The sequence below is a fragment of the Nuphar pumila genome, chromosome 11 (assembly GCF_984573655.1).
Source record: "Nuphar pumila chromosome 11, dmNupPumi1.hap1.1, whole genome shotgun sequence".
In the NCBI taxonomy this organism is placed as follows: Eukaryota; Viridiplantae; Streptophyta; class Magnoliopsida; order Nymphaeales; family Nymphaeaceae; genus Nuphar; species Nuphar pumila.
This window is the reverse complement of record NC_143259.1, coordinates 7,634,145-7,646,424: the sequence shown is the minus strand read 5'-3', so window position 1 is coordinate 7,646,424 and position 12,280 is coordinate 7,634,145. Positions and strand designations below refer to the sequence as shown.

Sequence of the window (12,280 nt, the reverse complement as noted above, 5' to 3'; positions counted from 1 at the left end):
TACAAAATCAAATTTTTAAAATGAATTGGGTTACCCAGTTTGGTCTCAATCACCAATCTCAGTAACATCAAGGACCTCTCCCACCTATTTCAACGTGTGAATCAAATAAGCCTAAACACAGTCAAGATCTGGTCTTACATGTTTCTATTCTTATGCAAGTCTTTTTACTTGAACCTATAGCTTTACAAGAACCCAACTCTTCTTTGCAACAATAACCCAATTCTCCTTTGCAATCGATAGACTCTTATCAAAATGTTGAATATCAACCAAGGCGTATCTCTAGTGATTCTAATCACGACTCAAACCCAAGAATTGAACATGTTGTTGGCCTTTCAAACCAATTCTTGGTCAGAATCCATCCTATAGTGACACGGTCCCAAGATGAGATTGGTGCTTTGCATAGAAACCAGACTTGGCAGCTCATTCCTGAGACCAATAGTCAAACCATGGTTGGTTGCAAGCGGGTCTATCACATAAATAGACATGAAGATGGTTTCATTGCTCGATATAAAGCAAGATCTATTGGTTAGGAGGGAATTGATAATTCCATAGTGGGAATGATTCTTTTTATAACCTTTAATAAAGGCCGGCCAATATATCCACCCAATGTAAGTAATGTTTTTCAGCATGGTTTTCTCAATGAAGATGTTTTCATGATCCAACCATCCCATTTTGAAAATAAGAAGTTCCCAACTTATATGTGCAAGCTGAATAAGGCACTATATAAGTTGAAATAATCTCATCTGGCTTGGATTGATAGGTTATGAAATTATCTTAAAAGACCATTTTTTAATTCTCGAGCAAATACATCGCTCTTTATTAAACATAAAGATTCATAATTTTTATGTGGGATAGTATATGTTGATATAATAATGACAGGTAACTCAAAAAATTGGTTTAGAATCTTATCAATGCCTTCAGTCTAGAATTTTCTATTAAAGATTTGGGACCATTGCATTATTTACTAGGAACTGAAGTTGCTAAAGTTCCAAATGAAATTATTTTATCTCAAAGAAAATATGTGTTTGATCTTATAGTAAAAACAGGCATGGTGGAAGCCAAGTCGGTCCACTTGAAAATGTGACTTCATATCAAAGTGTTGGTGCTATGCAGTATGCTACTTTTGCAGGACTGGATATTACTTTCTTTATAAGCAGAGTGTGCCAGTTCATGCACAAACCTACCACTGAGTATTGGGCCTATGTAAAAAGAATTTTGCGTTGTTTAAAATGAATTGTTAATTTTGTCATAAATATTACTAAGTCTAAATTCATGTTATCTGTATATTCTAGTGCTGATTGGGTGGGATGCCCAGATGACAAAAGATCGACCAGTAGCTATCTCACATTTCTCAGATCTAATTTGTTATTTTGGAGCTCGACCAAACAACATATATATTGTTGCAAGGTCAAAAACAAAAGCTGAATATAAGGCCATTGCATGAGCTGTGTCAGAATTGGCTTGGATAAAGCAACTTCTTCAAGAATTGAGAATTGTTCAAGTTCAACCTCCAGTTTTGTGGTGCGATAATCTGAGTGCAACATATCCGGCTGAAAAATCAGTTTTTCATGCTCAAACTAAGTATATATAAATAGACTTTCACTTCCTGAGGGAGACAGTTGCTAAAAAGGAGATAGAAGACAAATTTGTTGCCTCATAAGAACAACCAGCATATATTCTTACCAAAGCTTCACCTGGTTTCATGTGCTAAGGTCCAAGCTCAATCTAGTGTCAATAGAGATTGGCTTGAGGGACCCTGTTAAGGTGGCAGGACTCTTGGATTCACAAGATCCAAAGGAAGAGTCTAGAGTTCTCAATCCAAATGAAGTGTCCAAAAGTACTAACGAAGATAGGGGTCATGTTGGACATATTCAGCTTGCCATTGAACCTCATAATGAAGGTCATGATAAGGAGAAGTCATTTTCTTCTCTCATAGGAAGTCCTTGTCTAACTCAAGGTTATTTTGTAAAGACCAAAGTAGAGATGACTCCTAGTGCTGTTGGGAGTTCTGAGAAACATTGTAAACTTGACACAGTTGTATGAATTCTTAAAAATCCAGTCTTTCGTGTGTCATTGTGTTTCAGTTCCTATCAATTTTTTTAAATCATATCTTTATAATCAATTGGGCCAACACATGATCAGAGTCACAGAAACTGACCTGGATCAAGGTCTAGCGCAGTAAACTTGATTCTGGTTTTCTAGAAAACAAGAATTGCATCAGGACCAAGTTTGCTGTCATGTTATCTAACAGTAAGACTTTTAACATACAAAAAGAACAGAAAACATGAAATCTGAACTTATATAACATATAATACCTGATGTATAACAACCTTATGTTGAGAGGGAGAGAGAGAGAGAGACCCATAATTCTCAAGTACTAATCGGAATGGCATGTCCCTTTTAATTTCTGATTGTGTACAACCCATTAAAAATCGTTCACCCATTAGAATGTGCCAAAGAGGGCTCCTATCACTACCAAAAAAGGCAAAAGCATTGCAATGTGTGGGACATGCTTTGGACAGAGTGAACTGAGACAAAAACTAATTAAGATGCATAGCCAACCCAAGAACATAACCAAACCCACTTTATCATTAAACCATCAACTAGTGCACTTAGCTTACAATAAAAAAAATATAAACAAAAAAGTAAAAGAGAAAGGAAAAAGGAAAGGAAAAGGAGCTTCTATCTAAGATACTTCACTAATATAATAAATTACATGAGACTGGAGGGTGGTTGGTTAATTATTCCTCAAACCAAGGATGCATGCTACCAAGTTTGCTATGAACAAAATTTCCTATGGTGCTTTTCCGAAGAAACCCTCGACCTTTCCTTCAACCTACAACCGTTTCATCAGAATTACATAATCAGTACCACTAGGAAAGTCTTCTTCACAATATATATGTATATTATATATACTCTCTCTCTCTAGCATTGTTTTTGTTGCTGAGAATGTTACCTCATCGACTGCTAGGAGGAGGCTCTTCACTTTTGCTCAAGCTTTTGATTGATGGTAGTGGGGCCTACCACAACAAACATTAATTAGAGGCTACTATATTAAAACTTAAACGAGGAGAATAATCATATTTTCAAGCATAATGACCCCAACTACCATAACTCTAGCAGGTACTGTTCTCAATTTACAAGCAAGTAGACGATAGATATACTGATGGGGAACCACAAGTTCTTCACAGAAATGGTTCGTATCAACACAACCGACCATGCAGAGGTGATTGAAAATTGATAGCCCTGGATGGTCTCTCTCTCTCTCTCTCTCTCTCTCTCTCTCTCTCTCTCTCTCTCTCTCTCTCTCTCTCTCTCTTTCTCTATAGTAATCCCTGGTTCTGCCCCATTAGGCCCGTCAAAATCATAGTTTTTTGGTAATTTTTCTCACATCTAACACTATAGATGTGATCTATAGGTTTTGTTTAGTGGGAACCGGCTTTTGGATCCCCCAAATCTGACATGTAGACAGGTTTTTATGATGATCCAAATCAATGGCTACGAAGGCATCAATTTTTTTGGATCATAAAAATACATTTTTTCATCAAAAAAACATGATTCAAGAGTCGATTCCCACTAAATCGAGCATGCTGAAGACATCTAACAGATCAGATCTATCATAAAACACTTCAAACTATGAGGCATAACGAGAAAAGAGGGCCTAATATGTTCAGTTCCATAAAACGAAATATCACAAGTACCATAGTCCTGAAAGTAATTTCGTTCAAGCTAGAAACATACCCTTGGTTGTACTGGCATGTGGAATTGGCTCAAGTATTGCTGGTATTCTGCCAGAGCTGTGGGCTGAGTTGGGTTCAGGAGTGTGTGTAATGGGCTGCTGCTCATTTGCTCTGTCTTGGGGCACAGTGGAACCTGTATGTGTACTCCTGGCATTGGGAGACTCCGATACAGTGGGCCCGCACTGGGGCTCGGAACGGCCAACCCAGGCATTACAGGTGGAAAAGGCATAAGTGGGCGCATTGACCCAGCAACCATCCCCATCCCCATCCCCATACCCATGGCCATGGGTGACATGCATTGGTGAGGACCAGGGTACATCATCTGTGGCATGCTACATCCCATGGACATCATCTGCTTCATCAGGACAAAATAAAATCACTCAATTACAAATCATTCTACAAAACATCAATCCCTTCCAAATTAATGCCATTGATCATCACTCCATGAAAATGACGTGATTTCTTTCTAGCCATTCTATCAAAAACTTTGTGGGGACGAACAGATAGAACAAAAGCAGAGGCATTTCATGTCATTGAACTCAATTTTAACTTGTCCAAAGAAAAAACACCACCACCAAGACTGTATTTCTCATTGTTCGGTTCCTGCTTGGCCATTGTTATCTCAAATAATGGTCATGTTACATGTGACAAAATCAAAGCAAAACCATGGTTCTGGTAATTGAATGGCTTCAATTATGTAGTGATCTCAAGTGACATGATCTACCTGATAAATTCTTCAGTACAGCAGGAAGTTAACATTGATCTGATACTCTGTGAGGCAGAGGCCGAACCAGGAATCTAAACTAGGGTGGGCACAAATATATAGTAAAAAAAACTAATAAATTATAATAATAATATGTTTCCAAAAAAAAATCAAACAATTGTTCTAAAATGTACTTGTTTACAATTGACATCATCAATTTTTTATATTTGGAAAACAATTCATAATTGATTCATTGCTAATTGAAAAAAAAAATAACAATTGATAAAAATCATGGATCTGTCATCTATGCTGATCAATATAAAAACAAAAAAAACAAAATCCCTAATCTTCTAACTAAAATCAAACATTCATTATTCATGGATTCATGCTTAATGCTAATTGAGAAAGAAAAATACACAAACACCTCAAAACCATAATTAAACGTTCATAAAATTTAAAAAAAATCAAAAACCTAATTCATACAAACATCATAAATTATGGAGTTATGCGGATTGATAAAAAAAACCTTAATATTCTACTAAAAACAAGCATTTATGATTCATAGATTCATGCCTAGTGGTAGTTTTAAAAAACTTTAAAACTATAATGAAACATTTATGTTATTATGAAAAAAAAAACTAAATCAAAACCATAAATTGTAACAAAAATCATTCACATATATGTTAATTGAAAAAAATAAAACCCCTAAAATTCTAATCAAAATCAAGCATGCATTCATGGAATCATGTTTAATGTTGATTGAAAAAGAAACGCAAAAATACCTAATTAAATATTCATTTCATTTCAAAAACCAAAATTGAAAACTTAAATCCTAACAAAAAGCATAGATGTAGGGGTTTGATAAGTGATAACCAAAATCAAGCATCCCACTAATGAAATCATAATTAATGATAATTGAAAAGAAAAAACGCAAAAAAACTAAATCCTAATAAAACTTTCAGGTCATTTGGAAAAAAACTCCAAAATCAACACCCTAAGTCCTAATTAATTGAAAAAGAAAAGCAAAACCTAATAGAACAACTGTTCAAGGGACAGGTGGTGATTTTCAAAGGAGTAGAGAAGAACCTGCACTTGGAGTTGAAGAGATTTTAAGTACTCAATAGCCTCGTCCAACATTGATGCTTTGTCCGACTGCACAAGTTAAAGTAAAAATAAGAAACTTAATGAATCAGATAGAAACCCATTTGAAAACTAGTTCTTGATTACTGCTCTCTCTCTCTCTCTCTCTCTCTCTCTCTCTCTCTCTCTCTCTCTCTCTCTCTCTATATATATATATATATATATATATATATATATATATATATATATATATACCGAACTTTAAAATAGTAATGATGATGCCGTCTTTGGTTCACAAAAGATCTAGTCACCAAGAGGATATCTAACCTTGCACGTAACCTTGGCTTAGCCTACTTACATAGCCATAAGGTTCATTGTAACAAATTAATTGCTAAATTCATTTTCCAAGTTATAAAAAAATAAAGATTTATATATTGTTTAAGAACTTTTGTTGCTAAGAAATTACATAAATTGCCATATAAACTCAACTGCTGTTCATGGAGATAATTTACTTTTGAAGATACCAAATGCGCGTGTGTGCGCGCGTGCTTATGCATGTGCACTAATGTTGAGAGAGAGAGAGAGAACATGTTACAGGCATGAGTACAATTCACAAGGAGAGAGCTGCAAAGCTTAGGAGTAAACCATGAAAAAATAGTAAAACCTCCCCAACATGTCCTTAAAAAGGCTTTGCATAACAGTGTGGATAAGAAAAAAAAACACTATTAGAGTTTAATTAAAAAAAGAAAAAAAATCAATATTTGTTTCTACAAGATATATAAAAAGACTAAGGAAGAGGATCATTGTGCAGTGCAATGGAAGAGTGGAGCCATGAGCCAGCTAGTTTAGGTAAATGGGTCGAGCATGAACATGGCAAGCTCAGCTCGGCTTGTATAGACTCTTTTTACATATCATATACTTACACATTATATATTTTATACATATATTATATATATATTACATATATAATATGCATATTACATATGTTTTATACATTCATTATGCATATATTTTATATATTATCAAGCTTTAAAAAGCAATTAAAAAACATTTTTTTTATACAAAACAAGCCAGCTCATGATCTGCTAGTTTGCCAGCCCTACCATCACCCTTAAAAAAGCACCACGTGAACCAGTGGGAGCGAAGATTTCTCATTGTGCACATGTTTCAAGGGATTAGTTCACTTCCACGACATGTAGAAGCAGCAAACATCATGCCTCAAATATATATATATTTTTTGAAAGGCAAGCTGGGGTTAGGCAGACCCCTACCAGTCATACAACAATACCATTGGGTTTCGAACCTGCAACATCCCAACACAAGCTGGTGACATGCACTTGCTGCTCCTACCAGACAAGTGAAGCCTCCGTTGGTCATGCCACAAATATTTCATTGTCAATTAGCACAATACATGAACTAACGTCCAAATGAAGCATTTGGATGGTTAGGTCACACTATCATAACTGAGGGGTCTCAGATTCAAATCTCAAGTTAACCCATATATAGCTTGCCTATTAAAAATAAAAAAAGATACATGGACCTCGCAAAATTGTGTGGTTACGAATTGTTACCTTGTTGCATCGGGGTATCAATTCTTGCAGTGCTCTCATCTTCTCATTAATTCTGTCCCTCCTCTTCTGCATCAGTGAGGGTATATATGATGGAAAATGATGTATGTCAAGAATGTCATTATCAAAAATAAAGATACTAGATATATGCACCCTATATGTTCAACCATTGTTTTATCAAGATTGCGACACGTAAGGCACGATGATCGCGCTAACCCGGAGTTTTACCTTGCAGGGAGGCAGGCCCATGAACTGACCCAGTTAGATTTTGGACAGGATAAAGACATTGTAACGATGCCATATGAACTACTGGCCCAACAAAACATAGGGATGTCTCTAAATGTTGATGTGAATTATCATGGTCCAAAGATCTTGCTAGTAGTTTATGCTATCCATAAAGCTAGTAGGTATATATGGTACCTTTGGATGTCGTGGGAAAACCATGACCAAGTTCGCAAACTCTAATATTCCCATTATTGACAAGCATGCCACACCACGGCTCGTGAAATGAAATGCTTAGTTCATGAACTTGCACGAATTAGCATGGAACATAGACCTTTCTAGTAGTTTAGGATTTCTATATAGCTAGTAGGTGTCAATGGGTCGGGTTTAGTTCGGACCTAGGTGGAACCAGACCTGGTCTCGATTTTTGGGTAAAGTATTGGGTCCGGACTCGGATTTAATCGGACTCACCATAAGAGAAATCATACCCGGACTTGATAAGAACTACATGAACCAGACCTGGGCCATACCCAGTAAATTGAATAATATTTTTTATTATTTTTGCATTGAAATTTTGTGAGTCTTAATCGGAACTCAAGTCAGGTCTAGGTCTGGTATAAAATTTCACAAACTATACCCAGATCCATGTATTAATCGGACCTTTGAGTCCAGACCCAGGTCTTAATGGGGTCTTCTTATTTATCACCATACCCAGACCCTATAGGATTTGGTAAGGGTCAGATCTGGGTAAACCGACCCATTGACACTCCTATTGGTGCTGTGGCCTAGTGTCAACTGGTCGGGTTTACCTTGACCTGACCCGGATCAAACCCTATAGGGTTCGGGTATGGTGATAAATAAGAAGATCCGCTTAAGACCCGGGTTTGGACTCAAAGGTCCGATTAATACATGGATCCAGGTATAGTTTGTGGAATTTTATACCAGACCGACCCAAGTTATGATTAAGACCGTAATTTTTCAATGTAAAAATAATAAAAAATATTATTTTACCTGTGTATGGTTCGGGTCTGGTTCATGTATGTAGTTTTTATCGGGTCCATGTATGGTTTTTCTTATAGTAGACCCGATTAGACTCGGTCCAAACCCAACCCATTGACACCCCTACTAGTAGGTTGGATGTCTTGTGAAAACCATGATCAACTTCATGTAATTCAACATTCCCACTATAGACAAACACATCATACGAGTGACAAGAGTGACTAATGAAGTGGAATGCTTTTGCTATTAATAGAAACTTTGTAGTTCATGAACTTGTTCATAACAAGCTCATGACAATTGTAGTGCCTCTAAAAAGTGTCACTTAAAACCACTATTTTGGGCAAGTTAGGGATCTTATGCTTGTCAATTGGTGGTGATAAACATATATCTAAAAACAATTGCAAGTCTAACTAAAAACAGAAAGAAAGAAAACAACCATTTTTCTGCTAATAAAATGATAGTAAAGGATCTTCAAAATTTCAAAAAATAGAAAATAAAATAATTGCGCACCCTCTCAGAGAGATTATGGATCTCGGCTGCGCGGTTTCTCTGCTTGGTCATCGATCTCTTACCCTCTTTTGCATTCACAGATTCACCAGCATCCTGCATGTGAATTTTGATCCTTCAAAATCAATTAACAATATTACATCCAAACAAGAATATGTAAACATTGTGTACACAAATATCACGAGATTTTTTTAAAATATATCAAAAATATATTTCTTACTACCAAGCCGAGCCGAGCCGAGTAATCTATTGTTCATATTCAGCTTATTTTTACGAGTTTGAACGAGCCCAACATGAGCCAAGCCACGAGCAAGCTTGGCTTGTTTCCCAGTCAGCCCTAGTTATTACATCGTAAAAGATAAGTACGTGTGCGTCCTGGTGAACTTCCAAATACGTCATACAAGTGTGAACGCCGCTCATCTCAAAGATGGACGGCTCCCAACGCGAGGAGGGTGGAGGCTATGACTCGTACACTACAGAACAAACCACACCACCCATACCATGCTTGGCTGCGTAGCGACGCCGATTCACACATCACATTTTGTGTCCAAGCACAACACAACATGTCAGTGTACTGGACCACCTGAACCGCATTGGATCAATGAAAGCTGACCCTGTTCGCGTCCCGTCTCGGAAATTTCCAAAACTTGCAAACGCACACCCAAGAGCTGCAGGCTACAGGACAACCGGCAAAGACATCATCACCAAAATGGCCCCCAACATTTTCATCAATGACATGCATAAATCCAAAGCAACTTAAGCTATAGTGGCAGGGTCTGTTTGGACTTTTTAGGTCATGTAGGATAAAGGGGCCACACCGATAATAATACCCCCCCCCTTATATTGTAAAATGACCAAAATAGCCCTCATTAATAGGCATCTTTTTTTAGTTTTTTTACCACGGGAAGCAGCCCAAACCGTTTGTCGTCTTTTTTACCAGTAAATGCTGATGGATTCAGGTTGGCAATTTCCGACGAAGTTCGGGCTCCCAAGACTTTACCCTTAAGAGGGGTAGTTTTGTCATTTAATCACGAAAATGATCCGTGCCTGCACAAAAACTTGGATCCCAAAAAAGAAAAATAAGGAAAAAAATGTATTTTACATGTACCCCTACAAATATTCACAATATCTGATGCACCCTTACTAAGTTATTTTCGAGTAAATATGTTCTAAAATAATTAATATATTATTAACTATATACCTATTTGCTTTAGTTCTTTACAAAAGAATAGACTCGGTTGTAAGAATCATAAACTCAATCAAAATCAACTTACTCATTATAATTTATGTCATCATTTTTTATATTTTACACAGAGAAACCTGACCTTAGTCAGTTACTTAGCTGCACCGGGTCAGCCTGCTGAGGCTAGAGTCACATGCCCAGATGCATAAAACTTCATAATCTTAACCCATGTTTCCCAGGATCTATACTTGCTTAGACTTTTTTTTTTAATTTATAACCCGAAGAAACTGCACAGGATCTGATCGTGCTGGCTCAGCCTGCCATACTTACAGTCGTCGTCGTGCCGACAGCGTAAAACTCAAAGGCTAGGATCCCTGCTCCGGAGCCTATGCTACGCGTTGGCTTGCGCAGAGGAGGGTCAGCTCATGAGGATCAAAACTTAGACTGCCCACCATCCCACTAAGTCAATCCCCCTACTTGGACAATGAAACTGTTTTCTCTGGGTTTTGAACTCATGATGTGTGATATGCATCTGAATTCCACCTCCTCTTATAAATTTATACCAGGAGATTAATCACTTAAGGGGAGAACTTCGTCATAAAAAAAAAATAAAGCAATATTGGTCCAAAAGTAGTTAGATTCTATGTCCACAAAGATATGGTTAAAAAGACATGAGACACGTCAATTTTATGTAATTCTCTATTAAAAATAGTATGTAAAGGGAATATAGATTCTGATCCGAACTAGACGCTGAACCCAGCACTGAATACCACCACCCTGGAGCTTGGCAGAATCACGTGATGGGTGAAAACAGAATGGACATAAAGGGGGGTCTAAGGCAAAGGAAAGGATCTTCGTAGGGTCCGAATCCAAAATCCGAGCATTGATCCAAAGGACAAGTTTGCCATTTTAACGATTGAAAGGGGCAACAAATTCATTAGAAAAACAAGGACATAATCGAACCTCACTGTGGCTTTCCGATTCGTCCGTCTCCCGAGCCTTGCGTTTCTGGTCCCTTGACTCGGTCGGGAACGATACGAGCGCCGACTCGCGAGGCTGGGACGCGCTCCTCGCCTGCTCCTTGCTGGTTTCCATCGTCTCGATCGGGAGCGCCGAGCCTTTCGACTCGGGACAATACGGCTGGAGACTCGCGGACCGGGCCGCCACCGCTGCCGAGGTCTCGCACGAGTCCACCACCGTGGATTCGATCTGGCCTCGGTCCGAGAAACCCGATCCGAACCCGTCTCGGTACCCACCAACCAACCCGGCACTGTTGGCGAACAGCGAGAAGTTGACCACCCTCGGCGACTGCGACCCGGCGTCTCGGGCCCTCGGCGGGAGCATCGCCGGCTCGCCGACCGAGACGGATGCCTGTCCGAGCTCCGGAAACCTGATCACCGGAGCCTCCTCCCAATTCCGGTGGCCGGGAACGTTTCCTTCCGGCGGTGAGAAGAGATCGTGGTAGAGGTCGCGGTCGAGGGCGTCATCGAGCGGGCAGTGCAACCATGAAGCCATCTCATCCTCCTGGATGAAGGGAGCCGGCAGGACGGCCAATTCGATGGTGGGGTCTAAGTCGACGATGCCGGACTCCCGCGGGTCGTGCTTCGTGCCGCAGCCGGAGGACAGCTCGGGCTCGCCGGGGAAAGCGGTGCACGCCCTCGGCGATTTCTGATTGTAGTTTTGGGTGGTCAACCTCCCGTTCCTCCATACCAATTCCTGCACCTCCTTCTCGATCCTAAGCCAAAATAACAATACCCATCATCACAAAAAAACGAAGAAGAAAGGAGCAGTATGGAGGATACCGATACTCACGGTTGCAATTTATCGGCTTCCGTGATGAATTCCTGCGAGAAGGGAATTGGGGCGCCGTCGATATGCCAAATCGGTACGCAATGATTCATGCTTGACCATAACGTTGAGAGAGAGAGTGGCGGTGGGCTGGGAAGAAAGAAGCGTTTGATGGGTTTTTGGGTTTGAAGGGAGAAGATTCAAATTCTATTTATACTTAACAGAAACGGGAATTTTTAGTTTTGTTATATTTGTTTTTTTAATCTTTTTTGTCTTTTAACCTTTTCATTAAAATATTCAGTTTTGGGGTTGTTTGATATGGGAAGGGTTAGATGCAATTAAATGAAGATAATAAAGACTCGATAGGATGTCATTAGTCCACTGCCATTCATCACATGAACCCTGTGTGTAAAGCTTTGTCTTGATGGCTCTTTCATTTAAGAGTTTTGAGATGTGGTGTGGGACCTACATCTGAGATATTGCAAAACCA

At 38.8% G+C, this 12,280-nt stretch overlaps 1 protein-coding gene across 1 annotated transcript; it reads right to left on the bottom strand.

The window, feature by feature from the left end:
* Positions 1-2,591: 2,591 nt before the first annotated feature.
* On the bottom strand, positions 2,592-11,952 carry LOC149821812 (transcription factor PIF1-like). Its single transcript, XM_089981149.1, has 8 exons — positions 11,815-11,952; positions 10,966-11,737; positions 8,823-8,915; positions 7,095-7,160; positions 5,530-5,595; positions 3,742-4,092; positions 2,957-3,020; positions 2,592-2,836 (listed from the first exon to the last, which is right to left on the bottom strand). The coding sequence occupies exons 1-7, from the start codon at positions 11,901-11,903 to the stop codon at positions 2,958-2,960; spliced, it is 1,500 nt and encodes a 499-aa protein (XP_089837275.1). The 5' UTR covers positions 11,904-11,952; the 3' UTR covers positions 2,592-2,836; position 2,957.
* Positions 11,953-12,280: the final 328 nt, after the last annotated feature.